Raw genomic sequence first — 25,040 nt, 5'->3', positions numbered from 1 at the left:
TCTCTAGAACAACACTGACTTGCTGAAATACTGCAAAAGTATTGTTTGGTAAAAGGAAGAATGAAGGGGTGGGGCATGATGAATATCTGGACCCTGATAGCTATGAAATCTCCACAGTATAAAACACAAGCTGAACCATCAGCTGCAAGAAGTAAAATTTAGAAATGGATTTTAAAATGGCAAATTTACATTTGTGGGCCCAGTTCTTGGTTCTCTATTCAATTCCATTGGCCTATGTGTGTGTCATGCTAAGCGAAATAAGTCAGGCAGAGAAGAACAGATAACATATGTTTGCACTCATAGGTCTAACAGGAGAACAGGAGAAACATAATGGATGACCAGGGGGAGGGAAAGGTGGAAAGAGAGTTGGGGAGAGAGAGGGATGCAAAACCTGAGACCACTGAAAGTGAACCAAGGGTTGAAGGGGGAGGGGGTGGGGGAAGGGAGGTGGTGGTAATGGAAGAGGGCACTTATGGGGAAGAGCACTGGGTGTTATACGGAAACCAATTTGACAATAAACTAGTAAAAAAATAAAGAAAGAATGTAACATAGGTATTAAAAAATAAAAAATATATAAAATTTAAAATTTAAAATAAGAAAAAATAAAAATAAAAAATAAAATGATAACTTTAATCCCAGGAGTCGGCGTGCTGGATGCCCTGGCTGCTTTTAGCCTTAGTGGCTAACTTGCGGGAGGGGAAGTACAACCCTGGTAACTCCATCAGTCTGTGTTCTCTCCTCCAACTGGGAGGAAAAGGTACCCAAACATTCCCCAAAGTGGGCTTGGTTGAGTCAGAAATGTACAAAGTTTGTTATCCTCTCTCCTCCAAATGGGAGAAAAAAGTTATTAAATTCCTAGAGGTGGAGTAAAGGTTTGGATAAAGTAAAGCTTTTCCCCAGCTTTACTAGGGGAAAGGATATTCTTTTCTTCTGTCCAAACCAATGGTGCTTCAGTGAGGCCCCAACAAGGGCATCGGTTACATTTCAGTTAGGAATGCCCATGGCAGCTATAATGTTAACCCTGTAAGGGCCAAATTTACTGCAAAGGACTTGAATATATTTGCAATTTTTTTTAAAAAGTATCATTTTTTTAAATGCTTTTGTATTTTGTTATATCTAGATGCATATATAAAATTAATATAAAATATTACATGCTTATAATTTCTTTTCCTTAATGTTTTTATTTATTTTTGAGGGAGACGGAGAGAAAGAGCATGAGCAGGGGAGGGGCAGATAGAGGGAAACACAGAATCCAAACCAGGCTCCAGGCTCTGACTTATCAGCACAGAGCCCATTGTGGGGCTTGAACCCATGAACTAAGAGATCATGACCTAAACCAAAGTCAGACACTCAACCAACTGAGCCACCCAGGCGCCCTGCTTATAATTTCTTAAATGAAAGAAAAATCATCCTGATCAAAGAAACCAGTAAACCTAGATATATATTCAAGGGACACAACTCCATTGCTTTCTGCAGCCAGAAGGAAGGTTGAAATTTAAACTCTAAACAAAATTTAAACTCTAAAGAAACCCTAATCCTAACCCATATAATGATCTGTTTTATGACTTTTACCTATTTGGATACTTGACAAAAATGGGAGATGATATAAAAAAGGGGGGGGCAATTTCTAGATGAAAATATACATTTGAGACTTTTGTAATGTTTTTTTTTTTTAAATGTGTTTTTTGTTTTTGTTTTTGTTTTGAGAGACAGAGACAGCGCAAGCAGGGGAGGGTCAGAGAGAAAGAGACACAGAATCCAAAGCAGGCTCCAGGCTCTGAGCTAGCTGTCAACACAGAGCCTGTCTCGTGCTTGAACCCACAAACCATGATATCATGACCTGATCCAAAGCCAGACACTCAACTGACTGAGCCACCCAGGTGCCCCCATTTGAGACTTTTTAAAAATATTTTTTAGTTGTTCGTGAGGTCTTAAGAAATCAGATGCATGACTCAGAGGCTGATTTTTTTTCTAGCCTGATGCATATTTTTGAATGGGTCATGTAGACACAAAGATTGACAAGCACAAAACAGCTTAAGAAAGCCTTGCACTTTCTCTTGGACTTAGAACACTGGCCCTGCAGTATTTCAGAGTTCACACAAAAAAACATTAGAAACCAAGCAGATCTAACAGACACACACACATATATATACTGAACTGAAAAAAAGCAGGATACACAATCTTCTCAAGGGTACATAAAACATTCTCCAGGATAGCCCATATACTAGACCAAAGCCTCAAGAGACTGAAATATATTATAATCATACAAATTATCTTCTCCAACAACTACAGAATGAAACTGGAAATAACAAACGAGGAAAGAAGAGCAAGATGGCAGAGAAGTAGGGAGCTCTGTAATTTTCGCCTGCCCGCATTTATCAAACTGAGGACTGAAGTGACAATACCCTGATCTGTAAGAGTGGGAGAAAAACACAAACACTCCAGAAGGAAGACAACCTCAAATATACCTGACTGAGTGAGTGAGAACTTGGGGAATTAAAAAAAAAAAGAAAAGAAAAGAAAAAACTGGGCCAGGACCCGGAGATGTGGAGGGGTGGGAGCCCCAGCCCAACACAGGGAGAGCACGCAGAGCCCCGTGGAGACAGGGAAAAGAGAAAGAGAGACTGAAAACGCTCATATAACTGTCTCTAAAGGAGAGATTAAAAAAAAGTGGCCTGGGAGGAAGAGAGATATTGTCACCCCATATAAAACTACTGGGCGTGGAGAAATCCAACCCCTCTAGCTGGTGAATTCTTCCTTGGGCTCAGCAGCAGCAGTGCCTGATTCCAGGTGGCACCAGGAGAAACAGCCCCTTCGCCCTACTCGATCCCAGCTAGAAAGCCAGCTGCCAGTGGTAGTACATCTCATCTCAGGCAGTAGCATGAAAGTGCATGGACTAGGATTTGGAAATGAGGCGGGTCTTGGAAAATGCAACTTGGCTCGCCCACGGCACAGGGAGGTCGTACTCAAAAGAGCAGCTTGCAACCATTGGTTTGAGCAGAGCGAAAGGGGGAGGAGGGGAAGCCGCCATTTTTCTCCCTGCAAGCACCAAGGAGGGGCCTCAGAGAGCAGCACCACAACCTAACTGCACCAAACCACGCCAATCCTCAAGGGAGAGCTGCCTTTTTTTTTTTCCATGCCATCCACATATATTTTCCTTTATCTTATTCGTATCTCTCCCCTCGGATTTGTCTGTGCACTTGCATGCTTTTGTTCCCTCTGTGTTTATCTGTCTGTCTTCCTTCTCAGGGCTACCCCAAGAAACAAGTCAAAGTACACAGGGTGGAGAGTCCCAAACATCACTAAGTAGGTAAATAAAATAATCAAAGGCCCAAGACTAACCAAGAAATGAGAGATACCATTAAAAGAACACTTCCTGAACAAACAGGCCACGGACGTGAACACTACTCACAGGTTCAGAGTGCATAACAAGCTATTAAAACTGATTAAAAAGAAAAAGCTAGCCCAAATGACAAAACAAAAGAACTCTCCTCTAAAGAAATTACAGCAAGAAGACACAGCCAAAGGAATGCAAAAAACAGATACAAGCAACATGACTAAACAAGAAATTAGAAAAATTGTCATAAAATTAATTGCTAAGCTTGAAAAAGTATCAGAGAAGTTATTGATACAAAGACTAGGGACCTTCAAAGTAGCAGTGACAAGGTAAAAAAAAAAAAAGGCTATAAATGAGGTTGATAATAAAATAGAGATGGCCACTGCACGGATTGAAGAGGCAGAGAGGAGAATAGGTGAATTAGAAGACACAGTTATAGCAAAAGAGGAAGCTGTGAAAAAGAGAGAGAAATTGATATAGGAGCACGAAAGGAGAATTCAAGGCCTGAATGACATAATCAAATGGAACAATATCCATCTCAAAGGAATTCCTGAAGAAGAAAAAAGAGAAAAAGGTCCTGAAGGGCTGCTTGATCAAATTGTAGCTGAGAACATCCCGAATTTAGGGAAGGAAATAGTCATTGAAATCCAAGAGGCACAGAGAACCCCCTAAAGACGTAATGTGAATCAACCTTAGGCATGACATATCATAGTGAAACTGCCAAAATATACAGATAAAAAGAGAATTCTGAGAGAAGCTAGGGATAAAAGGGCCCTAATATACAAAGACAAACCTATCAGAGTGGTTGCAGATCTATCTAATAAAACTTGGTAGGCGAAAAAGGAATGGCAGGAAATCTTCAATGTGATGAGCAGAAAAATATGCAGCCAAGAGTCACTTTGTCCAGCGAGCCTGTCATTCAAAATAGAAGGAGAGATAAAAGTTGTTCCCAAATAAACAAAAATTAGAGAATTCATCAACACCAAACCAGCCCTATAAGAAATCCTAAGAGGGACTCTATGAGGAAAATGTTGCAAGGAATACAAGGTACCAGAGCAACCACTACATATGTGAACTCTACAGAGAATACAACGAATCCAAACCCACATTTCTCAATAATAACACTGAATGTAAATGGAGTGAATGCTCCAATAAAACGACATAGGGTAGCAGAATGGATTTAAAAAAAATCCATCTATTTGCTGACTACAAGAGACTCATTTTAGACCTGGAGAAACCACCAGATGTAAAGTAAAGGAATGGAGAAATATCTGTCATGTCAAAAGAATGCCTAGTAGCCATACTTCTATCGGATACTCTGGACTTTAAAGTAAAGGCAGTAACAAAAGATGAAGAAGAACATTATATAATAATTATAGGGCCTTTCCATCAGGAAGAGCTAACAATTATAAACATATATGAGCCAAATGTGGGAGCACCCAAGTAAAATAAACAATCACAAATACAAACAACCTTATTCAGAAGAATGTGAATACTGCAGGTTAATAATTCTCCACTTACAGCAATGGATAGATAAAGCAAACAAAAAAAATCACTAAAGAAACAATGGACCTGAACAACACATTGAAACAGATGGAACTTATAGATATATTTAGAACTCTGCATCCAGAAGTTAGGAAATTTAACTTATTCTCAAATGCACATGGCACATTCCCCAAGATTGATCACATACTGGGGCATAAAGCAGCCCTCCATAAATATAAACGCACTGAGAGTATACCCTAACACTTTCAGATCACAATGTTATGAAACTTGAAATCAATCCCAGGAAAAACTCTGGAAAACCTCCAAAAATACGAAGGTTAAAAACCACCTTACTAAAGAATGACTGGGCGAATCAGGCAATTAGAAAAGAAATTTAAAAATATATGGAAACAAATGAAAATGAAAATACAACAATCCAAGCTCTGGTATGCAGCAAAGGCAGTCCTAAAGGAAAGTATATTGCAATCCAGGCCTATTTCAACAAAGTAGAAAAAGAAAACTAGAAAGGGCAAGAGCACACCAAACCCAGTAGAAGAAGAGAAATAATAAAGATCAGGGCAGAAATAAACAATATAGAATCCAAAAAAACAGCTGAACAAATCAATGAAACCAAGAGTTGGTTTTTTGAAAACATAAACAAAATTGATAAACCTCTAGCCAGGCTCCTCAGAAAAAAAAGAGAGAATGCACAAATAGACAAAATCATGAATGAAAATGGATTTCTTATAATCAGTCCCTCAGAAATACAAGCAATCATCAGAGATTACTATGAAAAATTATATGTCAACAAACTGGACAACCGAGAAGAAATGGACAAATTCCTAAACACACTTGCACTACCAAAATTCAAACAGGAAGAGACAGAAAATCTGAACAGACCCATAACCAGTGAAGAAATAGAAACAGTTAGAAAAAAAATCTCCCAAGGAATAAGAGCTCAGGGCCAGATGGCTTCACAGGGGAATTCTACCAGACATTTAAAACAGTGTTAATACCCATTCTTCTCAAGCTATTCCAAAAAACAGAAATAGAAGGGAAAGTTCCAAACTCATTCTAAGAAGCCAGCATCACTTGGATTCCCAAACCAGAAAGAGACCCAACACAAACAGAGAACTACAGGCCAATATCGTTAATGAATACACATGCAAAAATACTCAACAAGATACTAGCAAATCGAGTTCAACAGCAAATACTAAGAATTATCAACCATGATCAAGTGGATTCATTCCTGGGTTACAGGACTGGTTCAATATTTGCAAATCCATCAATGTGATACATCACGTTAAAAAAAGAAAAGATAAAAACCATTGATCCTGTCAATAGATGCAGAAAAAGCATTTGACAAAATATAGCATCCTTTCTTAATGAAAACCCTCAAGAAAGTAGGGATAGACGGAACGAACTTAAACATTTTAAAAGTAATTTATGAAAAGCCCACAGCTAAGATGATCCTCTATGGGAAAAAACTGAGAGATTTCCCCCTGCGATCACAAACACGACAAGGATGTCAAGTCTCACCACTGTTGTTTAACATAGTGCTGGAAATCCTAGCATCAGCAATCAGACAACAAAAGGAAATAAAAGGCATCAGAATTGGCAAAGATGAAGTCAAACTCTCACTTTTCACAGATGACATGATACTCTACATGGAAAACCCAACAGACTCCACCAGAAGCCTACTAGAACTGATCCATAAATTCATCAAAGTTGCAGGGTACAAAATCAATGTACAGAAATCGGCTGCACTTTTATACACCAATAATGAAGCCACAGAAAGAGAAATCAAGAAACAGATCCCATTCACAACTGCACAAAAAAACCATAAAATACTTAGGAATAAACCTATTCAAAGATGTAAAAGATGATGTAAACTATAGAAAACTTACAAAAGAAATTGAGGAAGACACAAAGAAATGGAAAAACATTCCATTCTCATGGATCGGAAGAATAAACATTGTTAAAATGTCATTACTACCCAAAGCAATCTACACATTCAATGCAATCCCTATCAAAATTGCACCAGCATTTTCTCAAAGCTAAAAGAAGCTATCCTAAAATTTGTATCCTAAAATTTGTACCACAAAAAACCCTGAATAGCCAAAGTAATGTTGAAGAAAAAAACCAAGACGGGGGGGTGAGGGGAGAGGGGCGCATCACAATCCCAGACTTTAACCTCTACTACAAAGCTGTCATTATCATGATAGTATGGTATTGGCATAAAAACAGACACATAGACCAATGGAATAAAATAGAGAGCCCAGAACTGGGCCCACAAGTGTATGGCCAATTAACCTTTGACAAAGCAGGAAAGAGTATCCAATGGAAAAAACACAGCTTCTTCAACAGATGGTGCTGGGAAAACTGGACAGCACCATGCAGAAAAATGAAACTAGACCACTCTCTTACACCATACAAAAAAATAGAGGACAGCAGGAAACAACCTCCTTGACCTCAATCACAGCAATTTCCTACTTGACACATCCCCAAAGACAAGGGAATCAAGAACCAAAATAATCTATTGGGACTTCATCAAGATAAAAAGCTTTCGCACTGCAAAGGAAAGAATCAACAAAACTAACAGGCAATGAAAGGAATGGGAAAAGATAGTGGCAAATGACATATCAAATAAAGGGCTACTACCCAAATTCTACAAGGAACTCACCAAACTCCACACCCGAAAACCGAATAATCCAGTAAGGAAATGGGCAGAAGACATGAATAGACACTTCTCCAAAGAGGACATCCAGATGGCCAACAGGCACATCAAACAATGCTCGGCATCACTCATCATCAGGGAAAAACAAATATAAACCACACTGAGATCCCACCTCATGCCAGAGTGGCTAAAATGAACAAATCAAGAGACTATAGATGCTGGCAAGGATGTGGAGAAACGGGCACCCTCCTACACTGTTGGTGGGAATGTAAACTGATGCAGCCCCTATGGAAAACAGTGTGGAGGTTCCTCAACAAACTAGCAATAGAACTCCCCTATGACCCACAATAGTAGTGCTGGTGATTTCCCCAAGGGATACAGACGTGCTGATGCATAGGGGCACATGTACCCCAATGTTCACAGAAGCACTTTCAACAGTAGCCAATTCATGGAAAGAACCTAAATGTCCATCACCTGATGAATGGCTCAAGAAGATGTGGTTTATATATGCAATGAAATACTACATGGCAATGAGAAAGAATGAAATCTGTCCATTCATAGCAAAGTGGATGGACCTCATGCTAAGCGAAATAAGTCAGGCAGAGAAGGACAGATACCATATGTTGTCACTCATAGGTCTAACAGGAGAAACCTAACAGAGGACAATGGGGAGGGGAAGGGGGAAAAGGAGTTTGGGAAAGGAACGGAGGCAAATCATGAGAGACTCTTGAATACTGAAAATGAACTGAGGGCTGAAGGTGGAGGGGATGGGGAGAAGGGAGGTGATGGTCATGGAGGAGAGCACTTGTGGGGAAGAGCACTGGGTGTTATATGGAAGCCAGCTTGACAATAAACTATATTAAAAAATTTTTTTAATTAAAAAGTCTAGAAATTTCACACATATATGGAATTTAAATTACACACACTTAACCATTCAAAGTAAAAAAATCATGAAAGAACTTTTAGTATCCAAATTTTATAAGAAACTTATCAAACTCAACACACAACACACAAAAAACAAATAATCCAGGTAAGAAGTGTGCAAAGACATGAACAGACCTTTCTCCAAAAACATCCAGATGGCTAACAGACACATGAAAAAATCTTCAACATTACTCACCATCAGGGAAATACAAATCAAAACAATGTTGAGATACCACCTCACACCTGTCAGAATATCTGAACAACAGGGATCAGTAAGCACGAGGAGAAAAGGGAACCCTCTTACACTGCTGGTGAGAATGTAAACTGGTGCAACCACTCTATAGAACAGTATGGCAGTTCCTCAAAAAGCTAAAAATAGATGTACCCTAATAATCCAGCAATTGCACTGTTATTGACCCAAAGGAATCAAAAATACAAATCTGAAGGGGTACAAGCACCCAAATGTTTATAGTAACATTATCAGCAACAGCCAAACTATGGAGAGGGCCCAAGTGTCCATCAACTGATGAATCGATAAGGAAGCACACGCACATGTGCACATTCACGCGTGCGCACACACACACACACATACACACAGCAATATTACTCAGCCAGCAAAAAGAATATCTTGCCATTTGTAGCAATGTGATGGAGCTAAAGTACATTATGCTAAGCAAAATAAGTCTGTCAGAGAAAGACAAATACCACATGATTTCCACTCATGTGGAATTTAAGATACAAAACAGATGAACATATGGGAAGGATGGGGAAGAAAAGAGAGGGAAACAAACCACAAGAGACACTTAATGATAAGAGAACAAACTGAGAGTTAATGGAGGAAGGTAGGTTGGAGATGGGCTAGATGGGTGACAAGTATTAAGGAGGGCACTTCTTGTATTGAGCACTGGGTGTTGTATGTAATGAATCACTGAATTCCATTCTTGAACCTGATATTGCAGTGTATGCTAACTAGCTAAAATTTAAATTAAAAAAAAAATACGTTGAGACAAATGAAAACGAAAACACAACATACCAAAACTTATAGGATGCAGAAAAAGCAGTGCCATTGGGGAAATTATTATTTATAAATGCATACATTAAAAAAAGAAAAGGGGCACGTGGGTAGCTTGGTGGGTTAAACATCCGACTCTTGATTTCAGCCCCAGTCATGATCTTGTGATTCGTGAGTTTGAGCTCCAGGCTGGGCTCCACACTGACAGTGAAGAACCTGCTTAGAATTCTCTCTCAATCAATCAATCTCTCTCTCTCTCTCTCTCTCTCTCTCTCTCTCTCTCTCTCTACCCCCTTCTCTCTCCCCCTCTCCCTCACTCATGCACACATGCTCTCTCTCTCATAAATACTTAAAAAAATGAAGAAAAATCTCAATCAGTAACTTAACTGTACACCTGGAGGAACTAGAAAAATAAGAACACAATAAACCCATAATAGAAAGAAGGAAATAATAAAAACTAGAGCAGAGGTAAAGAATTTAAAAATAATAGAATCAATCAATACAAGTCAGTTTTTTGGAAAATATCAGCAAAATGACAAATTTTTAGGTAGATTAAGAAAAAGGAGACAAAATGCAAATAACTAGAACCAGAAATGAAATTGGGGATATTACTGCTGATTCTACAGAAATAAAAAGAATAAGAGAGTATATGAACAATGATACAACAAATAAGCTAACCTAGATGAAATGGATAAATTCCTAGAAACACACAAATTATCTGAACTAAGAAGAGAAAATGTGAAAAGACCTAGAATAAGTAAAGAGACTGAATCAGTAATCAAAAACCTCTCAACAAAGAAAAACCCAGAACCAGATGGCTTAACTGGTGAATACTACCAAATATTTAAAGAATTAATAACAATTCTTTAACTCTCCAAAAATAGGAGGTAACACTTCCTAACTCACTCTATGAAGCCAGCATTACCCTATAACAATAAAACCATAAACTACAGTTCAAAGAAATGAAAGACTTAAATAAACATAAAGCCATTCCATATCATGGAAAGAAAGGCTTAATATTGGTTAAGATAGCAATCCTCCCTAACACAATCTACAGATTCAATACAACCTTCAGAAAATCTCAATTGCTATTTTTTTCAGAGACAGAAAAGCCAGCCCTAAAATTGCTATGGAAATGCTAAGGACCCAAAATAGCTAAAATAATCTTGAGAAAGAAAAACAAGGTTGGAAAACTACTCTTTGATTTCAAAACTTACCATAAAGCTAGTGTTTCCAACAAGATGATACTAGCATATTGACAGACCTCCAGACCAACAAAATAGTCTAAAAATAAATTACACTATCTATAGTCAGATGATTTTTGACAAGGGGGCCAAGACCTTGGGAAGAGTCTTTTCAACAAAAATACTGGGACACCTGGATAACCAAAAAAAGGAGTTCTTACCTCACACTGTATTAAGAATTGTCTACAAATGGACTAAAGACTTAAATATAAGAAGACTATAAAACTTAAAAAAAAAAAAAACACCGTGAGTAATCCTCATGACCTGGGATTTGGCCATGGTTTTTTGACATAACATCAAAAATACAAGATACAAAAGAAAAACAGACAAATTGGACTCAACCAAAATTTTAAATTTCTGTGTATCAGTGTAAAACACAACCCACAGAGTAGGAAGAAATATCTTCAAATCATATAATTAATAATGGTCTAGTACCAGAATATATAAAAGGACTCCTACAACTCATAAACACAAAGACAAATAATGCAATTTAAAAAGGCAAAAGTATGGGGCGCCTTAACTGGCTCAGTCAGGTAAGGTCCAACTTCGGCTCAGGTCACGATCTCACAGCCCTTCAGTTCGAGCCCCACCTCAGGCTCTGTGCTGACAGCTCAGACCCTGGAGCCTGCTTCACATTTTGAGTCTCCTTCTCTCTCTGTCCTTCCCCTCCTCGTGCTTTGTGTGTGTGTGTGTGTGTGTGTGTGTGTGTGTGTGTGTGTCTGTCATTCAAAAATAAACAAACATTTAAAAAAAATTTTTAAAGAAGTAAATCAGAACCGACACACCAGAAAAAATACTTTTTTAAAAATCAAAAAAAAAAATTTATCCAAGAAATATATACAAATGGCCAACAAACATATGTAACGATGTTCGATGTCCTTACATTAGCAAAATGTAAATCAAACCACAATGAGATCCAACTTCATAACAACTGAGATGGCCTCAATCCATCCAGAGATAACTCGTGTTGGTGAGGATATGGAGAAACTAGAAGCCAAGTCCATATTGAAGGGGAATGGAAAATGATGCAGTGCTAGGGAAAAGACTGGAGGTTCCTTACTTAACATTTTAAACATAGGATTTCCATAACACCCTGCACTTCTACTCCTAGGTATATAACAGAAGAAATGGAAATAGGTGTTCAAATAAAAACTTGTACACAAATGTTCCTAGCAGCATTACTCACGATGGCCAAAAGGTAGAAACAAGCCAAATGTCCAACCATGGATAAAAGGATAAATAAAATGTAGTATATTCATATAATACATTTTAACCATAAAAAAGAAATGAAGTACTGAAACATGCTAAGTGAAATAAGCCAGATACAGAAGGCTAAAAATTGTATGAAATATAAAAATTATATTTATATGAAATATTCATAATAGAAAATCCACAGAGCAAAAAGATTCATTTCTGCCAAAAGCTGGGGGAGTAGGAAATCAGGAGTTGCCACTAAATAGGAATGGTTTTGCAGTTGGGATGACAAAAAATGTTATGTAACTAGATACCGGTAATGCTTGTAAAACACTGTGGATATGCTTAAGGTTAATGAATTATGAAGTTGTTAAAATGGTACTTATGTTTTCTTTTTTTTTTTATATTTATCTTTGAGAGACTGAGAGACAGAGCGTGAGCAGGGAAGGGACAGAGAGAGAAGGAGACACAGACTTTGAAGCAGGTTTCAGGCTCTGAGCTGTCAGCACAGAGCCCAACACAGGGCTCAAACTCATGAACCATGAGATCATAACCTAAGCCTAAGTCGGCCTCTTAACCAACTGAGCCACCCAGGCACCCCTGTTATTTTCATTTTACCATAATAAAAAAAATTTATAAAGAGAGAGAAAGAAAATATAAAGGCAAAACCTTGACATTTTCATAAATGACTAGTGCCAACCTACCAATCAGCCGAAGTGTTGTCTGTGTCAGGGCAAGAGTGCCAGAGTTCAGCAGGAGGTTCAGGTTGTTTGCACCATGTTGCAAGGTGAGCATGCTGAGCATCACCAGGAGAAAGCGAGCTTGTGGAGTCGTCCCCAGACTTGGTCCTGATGGGTTCTCGTTGGTAATGGTTTGTAGAGGGACGGGCTGGATACCTAAATGGCATTAGCACCCACAGACATTTCTTGCCCATTGATATGAGAACATACAGATGCAGAAAGCAGAAGCAATTTTTTAAAAACTATGGTTTTCAGTGAGTTTCCAGAGTATGGACATCAGGCAGCTCTGCACTGCTTTGCAATAATCCTACCACCATCAATCCACATAGAACTATTTCCATTTGTCTGCAAAACTTATCACATAGCTCCTCTAAATATCCCTGGTGGCTTACCCATTTCATTTCATATACAACAGTCGTATTTCACTTCTCTTCCACAAAACCAATCCTAGCATTTCTCTGTAGATGCTCAAACTATCCAAGAAATGAAGTATTAATAAACAATATACACTTTAGGATATATGGTGTTAGTGATACACATGAAAATGTTAAAATGTAAAAGCTTAGTATTAGGACACTACAAAATTGTGTCTTCTGAATTTTGAAAGTTCCGTTTAAAATTTGAGAAACCTTAAATCAACCTAGATTATCATTCTAGGCCACCTCAGTGGCTCAGTCAGTTATGCATCCAACTCTTGATTTCACTTCAGGTCATAATCTCACAGTAACTAGATCAAGCCCAGAGTTGGGGCTCCACACTGGGCATGGGAGTCTGCTTAAGATTCTTTCTCCGTCTCCCTCTGCCCCCTGACCCTGCACACATGCAGGTAAGTGCACGTTCTGTCTAAAAAATAAAAATAAAAGATAAATATATTTTTATATATAAATATAATATAAAATACAATATAATGTGTAATATATAATATAAAAATAAAAAACTTAAAAAAGATTATCATTCTAATGTACAAAGTAATCAAAGTCTTCTCAAAGAGCAAAAATCAGCATTTGCAAGTTTCCACAACATATAATTAGGAGCCAAACTATAAAATAATGCTAACATGATCACTGACAATACTTCAACAGTAATCTTAATACAGCCTTTTAAGCATCAGATTTAACTCACCAAGCTCTTTAAATTTTGCATTTGCATCCATCAAAACATTTCGAATATTCTGAACAGCCCAAGCATATAGCTTGCCAAAAGTTACTTCGAGCAGCATCCGATTAAAAGGTGGAATCAAATCAACATCCTTTAAGCAATCCGTAAGAGGTTCCCTTTGAAACAAAGATAAAGAATTTTACTTAGAATACTGCCAGACTTTTAATTTCAATAAAATGCCTTGTTGCCACAGTTTCCCTTATTACGAAAAATGTTATAACGAAGTTTTACCCTATATCAATCCCCTCAGGAATAAGTCTTTGCCATCCACAAAACATAGCATACTGCACAGATGGAAGTAAGAAATTTTTGGTTGCCAATTTTAAAATTGTATCTATCCCTTCCAGACGAACCTCTGCTCTCTCCAACTGCAAAATATGAATGCATACAGTTAATTGCTGTGTATATTATCCAATGCAGAGAAGAATGTTTTTAGCAAATTTTACCTGTTTTAGCAGGCACTTTCTCATTTTTTCTACATCCACCGGCTCTTCCTTAAGGGCAAATTCAGCAATTGTACTGAGGAGCACAGACTGTGGATAAAGACCCTGAACATTCTGCTTCAACCACTTGTATCTGTGAACACCTGTAACTGTACTCAGCAGTGGCTGCCATTTATCCTGATGAAAGAAAACCATTTTCAACATTAGTCTGTTTGCCTTATCAATACTAATATGTGCTCTAAAACAGTTACTCAAATAAAATATAAATAAATGCAAGTAGGTTTAAGTTGGTAAAATACTTCAAATTAAGTAACTGACTTATGGAAAAAATAACTATGCCATAAAGAGGATTATAAATGAATTTATAATCTCTATACTTATATACTTTGGAAGAGACTAACATGGCATATACAAAGTTAAATTATCATAGGTCTAAATCGCCTAAGAAACAAGGACAGTTTCTCGGGCAAAATATCATTCAGTGAATGAATGGCAATAAATAATGATACAATGTACTACTAAAAGTAAAAGGGAACATGTTTCCAGCTATCAATCTCACCAGGACACCATAAATCAAGTGTGTTAGGCATGACTGGGGCTGTCACCCATATTTAGTAACCCACTACACTCTCTATCCTATAGATGCCTAAAGACAGTGACAATACTTATGGGTTCCTTTGCTATGTGCTGTGTTTCTATTCAGCCAGCCCCAGAATCACAGAAAATACTTCACCTTAGGTGATTTAATTGTAATGGGTCTTTTATCCACATTTATAGGACTATGAGGCAAAATGCAAGCTTCTTCTAAATCACTCTCTTCATTTCCAATTTTTTCTTCATCATCTGTAGATTCTGGCTTCTTAGGAACTATGATTAAAAACATCTTTCATTATAAAATTAATTTACTTGTATACAACTTTAAAATAGGAAATATTAAATTTGCATGAAGGTAAAGGATCTAAATATTTTACTCAAACATGTAAATACCACTGTCAACTGAAATCCTCAAACTACAGAAGTAAAAACTATCATGATTATTCTCACATGACATAGTGACACTCTGCTACTCAACATCATGTACAGAAAGATGGTGAGGATGCTATGATGGTCCTACAGAAAGAGAAGCCCAGGAGTCAGCAAACTTTTTCTTAAAGGGCCAGATAGATGGTAAATATTTTCGTCTCTGCAGGCCATTCAGTCTATTATAAATACTCTATTCTGCTGTTGCAGGCCAAAAACTTTGTTTATAGATGCTAGAATTAAAACTTCAGATAATTTACGTATGTCAAACATATTCTTCTTCTTTTGATTTTTTTAAAAAGTAATTTTAAGATCAAAACCCAATCTTAGCTCATGGACAACAGACACTGAGCAGCAGGCTGCATTTGCCCCCAGCTTACCTACTCTGGGCTAGTGCAATGAATCTGTCACCACTATGCAACTGAACTGAATTAACTGGTGCCTTTTACTATGTTAGTCTTTTTAATATGGGAAATTTCTGTTGAATTTGCAATGTAATATGTAGCACTGCTTCCATATTTTTGCTTTCAAGATTTTTAGTTTATTATCTCTTCAGCAAATAACATAATAAGGAATATAATTAACAATATACTTGGGCAATAAACACTAACACAGCAGGTCTGGGTTCCCCCAATCCCTACGAATTCCCAAGAAAGACTGTCCCTTCAGCACTAGGCCATCTCCTGTAAACTGAGATCCAAGTCCTTGGCATGTTCTGCCTGAGAAGAGTGTTACTGTATGCCTGAGGTCTAAGGCCATGTTTTCCAGTTCGACCAGATAGTTTATGCCAAGAATGTGACTTACGGTTATCACCTGCTTCTACTGTGGAAGCCGGAGTCTAATAACTGACAGCAGCCATGCAGAACCCATATGTCTATGTGACTGACCCCTAATTATAATCCTGGACACCAAGGCTCAAGTGAGACTCCTGGCTGACAGCCAGCCCTTCACACATGTTGTCTTACATCACTGCTGAGAGAACTAAGCATGGCCGTGGGCAGCTCCACTGGCAGGAACTGGAAGCTTAGGCCTAGTATCCTTTGGACTGCCCTCAATGTGCCTTTCCTTTTGCTAATTTTAATCTGTATCCTTTCACAGTAATAAACTGTAACTGTGAGTGTTAACAGCTCTTCTGAGTCCAGTGAATCATCAAATTTAAGGGCACTTTTGGTGAGCCTAACACAGCACCAACAATAATAATCATTTACAACTTGCTCAATTTTCTTAAAATAAAAACAAAATTAGCTTCAAACATCACACGACTAAAAATTTAAACCCACAACAAGAAACTTTAAGAGGTGACAATATGGGCTCAGAATCCATGGAGGAGATGGCCAGGTGGTGAGGTCATCACTCTCCCTCAAGCTGAGACAGTGGTCTCCCAAGCCTGTGCCTCTACTATGAATTTCCTGGCTACTAGGTTAAAGGGATCTCAGAAGCATTCCTACCATGATTTCCTGATCCAGACCATCTCTAGGATTTAGGCAAATTGTTGTGGTTAAGAGTTTGCTCAAGAACAATTAATTCAGAGGAGATCCACTGATAGTTTTTTGAGGAGCCTCCACACTATTTTCCAGAGCAACTGTACCAGTTTACATTCCCACCAACAGTGTAGGAGGGTGCCCGTTTCTCCACATCCTCGCCAGCAACTGTACTCTCCTGATTTGTTTATTTTAGCCACTCTGACTGGCATGAGGTGGTATCTCAGTGTGGTTTTGGTTTGTATTTCCCTGATGCTGAATGACACTGAACATCATTTTATGTGCCTGTTGGCCATTTGGATGTCCTCTTTGGAGAAGTGTCTGTCCAGCAATAGCACTGCTGGGGATCTACCCAAGGGATACAGAAGTGCTGATGCATAGAGGCACAAGTACCCAATGTTCATAGCAGCGCTTTCAACAATAGCCAAATCATGGAAAGACCCTTAATGTCCATCAATTGATGAATGGATCAAGAAGATGTGGTTTATATGTACAATGGAATACTACATGGATATGAGAAAGAATGAAATATGGCCATTTGTAGCAACGTGGATGGACCTGGAGGGAGTCATGCTAAGTGAAATAAGTCAGGCAGAGAAGGAAAGATACCATGTTTTCACTCATAGGTCTAGCAGTAGAAACCTAATAGGGGACCATGGGAATGGGAAAGGGGGGGAAAAGAGTTGGGGAGAGGGAGTGAGGTAAATCATGAGAGACTTTTGAATGTTGAGAACAAACTGAGGGCTGAGGAGGGAGGGAGGAAGGGGAAGGGGGATGACGGCCGTGGAGAGGGGCACATGTGGGGAAGAGCACGGGTGTTATATGGAAACCAACCTGGTAATAAACTTTTTTTTTTTTAAATACCACAAGATGCAATATTTTTAGAATTGTTATCATTTCTCACTTGAGTGGTTCAATAACTATAGCACTTGCTTTATGGGCCCCACTAGAGCTGACATAACTAAACATATACAACATAGGCATGCAAAATTAAGTGTCCTAGAAAATGTGTTGTTTTACAGAGTATGTGATGAAGGGCATGAAACAAATCTTTTAAAATCAGCTTCCCAGGAATTCTTAAGCCTATGGTAATATAATACACAATAAATGTGTGAGCCTTGTAAGAAAAAAAAAAAGAGAACAATTAATTCAGGACGGCTTCTAACACAAAGTTGGTCTTTTATGACATCATTGTTCATAATGTCCATCAAAAAATCACTAATTAATATTGTTTAATAAGCTGATCTGTGAATAAACTAGTATAATTCATAATAATATAATCAGAAATTTCTGCAAAATGTGCTTATAATCATAATTAACCAAATTCCAAAGTTTTTTATGTACTTTTACTCAAATTTTGCTCACTTAATATAAAAATTCTCTATATCCCTAAACAGTTGCTTCCTGAAAATATTAGTAATTCTAGTTCCTTTTATAACAATTGTCCACGTATCAGAATACTCAATATTTCCAAAAAAAAATCATTTCTTTACAATAATGGCAAAATTAACTGAAAGATTAAACATTCCCATGTATCTCATTTACCAGGACAAGTGATTAAAAAAAAAACACACTCTGTCTTCCCCATCAATTTAATAAAGTTTATAGTATTTACCTTTTATAGTATCAATTTAGTAGTTACCAAATCATAACATACTCAGTCCCAAATTTGCAGCATTATCTGATGTCTTAGAAAAATAAGCGGATTTTGTACAATCATAAATACACATAACATACATTAAGGCAGCTGTGGAAATCCACCTATACGGAGCAGTCGTGAACAGCTTCACTCAAATCACAGACTCAAATATACTGGGGAAAAGCACACACTCTGACAGCATTTTCCCATCTTTTACATTCTTACCTCTCTTTTTCCTTCGTTCTCGAATTATCTTCTGAGCTATCCTCCTCCAACGGGGCAAAGAACTTAATAGTTTAAACTTGGACATTATAGAGAGATCATTACAAACTGCAGGTCTTAGTTCATTAAAGAGAAATCTCAAACGTTCAATGACTGGAGCGCAGACTTCCTTGTAAGAACGACCCTGTTCTTGATGTGTCTACAAAGTTAAATATGAAAAGACAACTTAAATATTTTACCAACTATCTGTAAGCACAAAAGAAAGGATAAAAATGTATTTACCTTAATGAGTGAGCATTTTGCTTGGTAAACAACTCTACAAACATCCACTACTGATTTAGGCAATGTTCTGTGCTTTGCTTGCTCAATACCAAGTGTTCCTGCATGAACTAAAGATAATGCCACATGACCTGTAAAAGACATTTTTAAAAAGGGGCAGAGTAAGAATGAATGCACATTGCATGTCAGTTGAAAATCTCATGGTATAGCTAAAATGTCAAGCCTCATACCTAAATCTTCATGCTTTAAAAGGCAACATAACAGTAAGCGGCCAACCTCTTCCACAGGGTGCTCAGGAGGAAAAGTGATTGGTGTTGTCAAGTGGCACTGCCGACAGTACCTTTCTATTTGACACAGAAAGTCCTGCAACAGAAACAGCTGGAGGGTAACTTCAGAGCCACCTAATGTGCTCTCATAAATTCGAAACTACATGCCACAATTTCTGATGTACTTGCAATCAGCAATGCTTCTAAAACATCATTGACTTATTGAACTGAACCAGCCTTTCTGTTTTTTTTAAGGAGAGTGTGCAGGTGTCACACATGCACATGGCAGGGGGGTGAGGGGGAGAGGGAGAGAGAAAATCTTAAGAGGTTTCATGTCCTATGCACAACCCAACACAGGGCTCTATCTCATGACCTTGAGATCAAGATCTGACCAGAAATCAAGAGTCAGAAGCTTATCCAACTGAACCGCCCAGGTGCCTAGAACTGAACCAGCCTCCTACCTCAAAACCTGCCCTACAAATAATACATAAATAAAGTCTGTTCTAAGCCATCAAAGAACATGAAAGTGTTCACATATCAAAGTCTTAAGATAAACAAAAGGATACTAAGTGTAGGAAGGCCTCACTCACCTTCACATTGTGATCCTGTATGTTATTGTCAGCAATGGCTTGCAGAAATGCCTGGGAATGGTCACCCAAGGCCCGTCTGTGGGAGCAGAGTCGGGACTTGCTGGCAGGAGTACCTCCAGGAGAGCTACAGTGATCCTCGTCTTTCTCCTCGTTGTAGCTATAGTGGATCTGGCTGGTCTGTAGGCCTCCAGAGAAGATGGACGACTGAAGCCACTCTAGAAAGTGCATATGCAAACATTATAGAGAAACCTAAGTGTACTATTCAGAAATAAATACTGATATAAAAAAATAAAACTGAATACTTGATTTAAGAGGAAAAATTCAGCATGATTCATATTAAAGAGTCACATCTAACATTTATACAGACTGGCTTACAATTCCTATATCTGCATGAAAATAGGTTAACACTTCTGGCTATTCACTACATCCTAACTATGGTATCAGAACTCAGTATAACAGTTCCAATCCAACCTTTACTACTCAGTCAAGCATGGAGCTGACTGGTTCTACAGATACTGTGGGAACACTGGGGCATTGCATTTTAATAGGGAGAGCAGCATGGAGGCAACACTTACACAAGTAATCACGCAATTTCAACTGGTATAACTATCGGCTACAAAGTACTACAGTGGGTACAAGAGTATACAGCAGCAAAACCTCCACTCCTGCAAGAGTCAGTAAAAGATTTTCTGTGGAAGTGATAACTGAGCTGAGATCTAGGTAAAGACAAAATCACTGAGCATCCAGGTAGGAAAGCAGCTCATGAGAAGGGGTCTACAAAGAAAAAACATGCCCAGGCCAGGCCACATTTCCCTAGAGCATTAATCTAGTAATAAAAATGAGAGACTACTAACCATATAACATGGGACCTTAGAGACAGATCCTTAGAGACTGGAGATCCAGTAGACTATAAAGGAGGCCTGTGTGAGGCATGGCTAGACACATAAGAACATGCACCAGTGCCAATGTGGAGGCTCACTCTAACTGCTACAATAACTGGAGTGAAGTTCACCAAAAAAGTGAAGAATCGGTTTGTTCATTGCTACAAATTTTTTTCAATGATTTCTGTTATCAAAATAGTCCTCCAAAACCCAAGCAATCAAATCTGAGATGTACTCAATGTTCTTTTACTGAAAATTTAGATTTTAGAGGACTCAGGAGCATTCTCCTACGTGCTACATTAATTCTAAAACACAGACATGATCATGACCTTCCCTAGGTCTCTACATTTAAAACTCCCTCTAATCTCTCAAAGATACGGCTCTAAAGGTGGTTTCTGATGGATTAGGCCCCCACCGACCAGGGCCCACAGTATCTTCTGCTCACTTCTACTCTGACTCTTCTTTCCCACCCTCCTTGCTGATTTAGAAGAAATGTATCTTCCGCATACTATAAATCTTTGAAGGAGAGGATGATTCCATCCCCCTGAGAGGCTCTGCAGGAAGCAAAATGCCCAGCATGCACACGAAGGGCTTGCTCCAGAAGGCTGGGCTGACCAGGCAATTGACCATCCTTCGTCACTAGTATTCTCTTCTGAAAGTACACATACACAAGCAAAAGGACTTCTCTTAACAAATGCTCCTCACATACCTGTGTTTCTGCCCAGAAGATTCACACACCCACTCTGCTGGGACTCCAATTTCCTTACTCCTTCACTTACTTCCTTTCTTCCCCATCAGAACCAATTACGAATGTCTCCATTTTATCCTTATCCACCCTGCATGCTGCTCTATTATGATGTCTGGCTCATCATCACACAAAAAGCACCTAAAGGCAGAGATATATCTAATTCCACACTTAATGCACTGAGCACCTAGTATGATAACTCATACTGAGTATTTACTCAGTAGATGCTTGCTGGATGACTGGTAGACAGAGAAATGTAGAAATACATGAAAAAAGCTTGAATTCCATCTTACGGTATATAGTGAAATTTTATTACTTTAGGTTGTTATAGAGGTCATAATCCCAAAAGGTATTTGAGTCTAGTAAAAACACAATAACGATAACAAACAGAATGTTATCCCCAATAGGAACAGCCAATCCATGTCACGTGGAGACAACAGCCGAGTTGAGCCCATCTGTCACAGGAACCAAAAACGAGACCATGCACAGGACTGATATTCCCATGCACCTGTTAGCTTCCTCTGCTGCCACAGGTCATGAGAGCAAATGAATGCCATTCACAGCCATTTCTATTTCACTGGTTTAGTCTCATAATCCCACTATCCTTATTTTTACTCACCAACAACTGTGTTGATTCTTCTTCTCCTATTCTAAGTAGCACTTAAGACTCAGCTAAAATAACCTTCTAATCTGTTAGCAGAAAGCAAATTTTTCTTACTGGCACATTCGATCTCAACCGGAGACAGCGGTGTGCTCATAGCTAAATAGGAAGCATGTAATCCGAGAAGTAGGCCCAGATTCCTCTCTGTGTCTATCAGAGGTGAAGAGAGACTTCCCAGATCTGGTATGGTAACAACTTCTTGGTCAGGCTTGGAAAGATAAATGTCATCATCAGTCTGAGAAAACAGGGTTAATTGAAAACATAAAAACCAAAAGAGCAACAGCTTATATCCCTAAACACGACAAAGTTCCATCAGAAAGAGAAGCAGATGCTCTAGATACCCTCTTCCTATATCCTCTTATGACGCTATATATGCTATTGCCAAAATAAAAGAAGATGTAAACCAGGCACACCCTACAAAGCAAACAGTAAACACACAGGTCTACTGGTGGTAAAACCAAAGCTCAGATAATCAGGTAAACTAGAGGGGCTCTTGGGTGGCTCAGTCGGTTGAGTGTCCAACTCTTAATTTTGGCTCAGGTCATGATCTCACCGTTTTTGAGTTCGACCCTACATGGGGCTCTGCATGAACATTTGAAGAGCCTGTTTGGTACTCTCTCTCTCTCTCCCTTTCTCTGGTCCTCCGCTGCTTCTCTCTCTCTCTCTCTCTCTCTCTCTCTCTCACACACACACACACACACACACACACACACACACACTAAATTTTTTTTAAAAATTTAAACAACAGGTAAACTAGAGAATTCCTTACAGAATCAAATAGAAGTTTCCAGACTGACTGCATACAATACTTCAGAAAATATATTGAATTGTTACATGCATAAGTAACACCCCACAAAACCCAAAAATATGACAAGGATTGTGGTGAGTAGTGAACCAGGACTATAGATGTGGATGTATACATTTTTGCTAACAAAAAGAAACCCAGTCAAAAAAGATACCAAATGAAAATAAACTTTGCCAATATTAGATAATTTATAAGCAAAGTGTCAATCTTCCCCTTCATGAAATGCTTTAAGTCCTACCCATGTGGCACTTAATAAATGTTATTACTTCTGGATCTATCCCTGGAAAACCAATCCCAATATATAAACTCCAAATCTCATGCATATATAGGACATATTTCTATTCTAAATAGTTATGCTACTATAATTCTTCCCTAAAAATATATATATCTCAAGGTAGTATGCCACTTCAAATTTCTACATAAGCTTACAATAAAATTGTAAAGACCAAAAGTTAACCTTTTGTGTGTGTGTGTGTGTGTGTGTGTGGAAAAGGGTCTTCATGTCTTACAAATTAACAATTTTTAAAATAATTTTTCAAGACTAATACTTCATAAATCTTAACATGAATGAACGTAAATTCATTTATGAAAAATTTCTAAAGGATGCATTGCCACCGAAGACCCACTATCAATACTTCAAGGTAAAAACCACCTATCACAAATATACAAAGAAGGTCTCCCCTGAAGTCCACCATGAGGCCCACACACATAGCCTCACCTCCAGATACTGGCCAACACAGAAGGCATGCATTGATTCCCGGGTGTCTTCAAACTGCAAAGCAGCTTCCAAAGCTACCACTGGGTCTTCCCCTGCAAACTGAGCTAAAACAAAAAAGAACAAAAGCAACATTATTTCAATACAATTTGCTTAGACACCAATAGTAGAAATGTCAAGCAGGAAATAGATCAGGCAAGTTACTCCAATGTGAGGGTTAGCAAAGTCCAATAATGATCTTCATCCTCTCCCAGAGCTGCACACACCAACTCAGAATTTGAAACAAGTTCCAACAGGTGTTGAAACAAACAAATGCAAAATGATAAGAAATTCTTCAAATGTACTTGAATTCACACCAAAGTCACCAGTAGATTAAAATGTGGGGCCTGGAGCTTAAAAGCCAAAAGTCTGCTCAAAACGGCACATTGCTGCAACTTTAAACCATGAAGTAAAAAGTGAGGCCTTACCAAGAATACTATTTCCTGTTAATGACTGTGTCTGGAAGTCCTTTATATCATACACTTTCCCATCAATCACGGTCCAGAAGCCTCCATCTTTATTGTGGTTCTCCAAATCAGCTTTGCGTATCTGTGTCACCTCCTCATTATTTCTACAGTTCTGGCCTGTAAAAAATGATTCTGTATATACAGAAACCAAAATCAATCAATCAATAGATCAAGAGATAAACCAATAGAACAAATCATGCAAAAGAACTATTAAGGGAAACAGACAAATCCATAATCACAATAAGAGATTAACATACCTCTCACTATAACTAATACCACAAACAAAAATTCACTAAGGACAATAAAGCAAATCCCCCCAAAAATTCAAAGAAATAAAACTGCAGAGCATATGCACTGACTACAATGCAATTAAATTATAAATAGGTAACAAAAATAAAATAAAAATTCATGTGTGACTTCCCAGAAAAAAATGAATGGAAAAATAATACAATGAATGATCAGGAAAATACTATACATTCACACTTCTAGAGCTAAATATGTGTTTAAGGGCATTGATACCTTTAAATGTATACAGTGGAGGAAAAAAAGCTAAAAAGTAAATAAGATAATAAACATCAAATCAATAAAATTCTAAGAGTTCATGATAGTCAAAAATTTTAAAAAGGGGTGCCTAGGTGGTTCAATCAATTAAGTGTCAGACTCTTGACTTTGGCTCAGTTCATGATCTCACAGTCAGGAAATCGAGCCCTGAGTTGGACTCTGTACTGGGCATGGAGTCTCCTTCAATTCTTATACTCCCTATCCCTCTGCCCCTCCCCTGCTCATTCCCTCTCAAAAAAAAAAAAAAAAAAAAAAAAAAGAAGTAAATAAATAAAATATAAACAGAAAGGAAGGGAGAATGCCTCATTGGTCGCCTTTAGAAGTGCTAGGAAACCAACTCAATATCATGAAAAATGATAAAGGGAGGTGACTGAGGAGGGGAGTAAAACTAGGATCATGTCCTTATCTGTGCAAATTGTACTTTGTGCTAACCAAACAGCTGAGGGCAAGGTTGC

The 25,040-nt window shown here is 38.2% G+C and overlaps 1 protein-coding gene across 3 annotated transcripts in view; it reads right to left on the bottom strand.

Annotated features, from left to right (window-relative positions):
* The window catches only part of HERC2 (HECT and RLD domain containing E3 ubiquitin protein ligase 2), a 295,601-nt gene that overhangs the window by 143,056 nt on the left and 127,505 nt on the right, over window positions 1-25,040 (bottom strand). For 2 of the 3 annotated variants that reach the window (XM_029953017.1, XM_029953018.1), the window contains exons 24-35: window positions 23,986-24,156; window positions 23,522-23,625; window positions 22,056-22,233; window positions 19,712-19,926; window positions 19,086-19,218; window positions 18,859-18,986; window positions 18,580-18,775; window positions 14,948-15,081; window positions 14,218-14,391; window positions 14,003-14,139; window positions 13,736-13,887; window positions 12,578-12,769 (exon numbers count right to left, since the gene is read on the bottom strand). In XM_029953017.1, coding sequence (XP_029808877.1) covers window positions 12,578-12,769; window positions 13,736-13,887; window positions 14,003-14,139; window positions 14,218-14,391; window positions 14,948-15,081; window positions 18,580-18,775; window positions 18,859-18,986; window positions 19,086-19,218; window positions 19,712-19,926; window positions 22,056-22,233; window positions 23,522-23,625; window positions 23,986-24,156 — 1,914 coding nt within the window. The remainder of the gene's footprint in view (window positions 1-12,577; window positions 12,770-13,735; window positions 13,888-14,002; window positions 14,140-14,217; window positions 14,392-14,947; window positions 15,082-18,579; window positions 18,776-18,858; window positions 18,987-19,085; window positions 19,219-19,711; window positions 19,927-22,055; window positions 22,234-23,521; window positions 23,626-23,985; window positions 24,157-25,040) is intronic. The other variant, XM_029953019.1, reaches the window with a different exon arrangement.

This window comes from Suricata suricatta, chromosome 9 (assembly GCF_006229205.1).
Source record: "Suricata suricatta isolate VVHF042 chromosome 9, meerkat_22Aug2017_6uvM2_HiC, whole genome shotgun sequence".
NCBI lineage: Eukaryota > Metazoa > Chordata > Mammalia > Carnivora > Herpestidae > Suricata > Suricata suricatta.
This window is presented reverse-complemented; position numbering and strand designations above follow the sequence as displayed.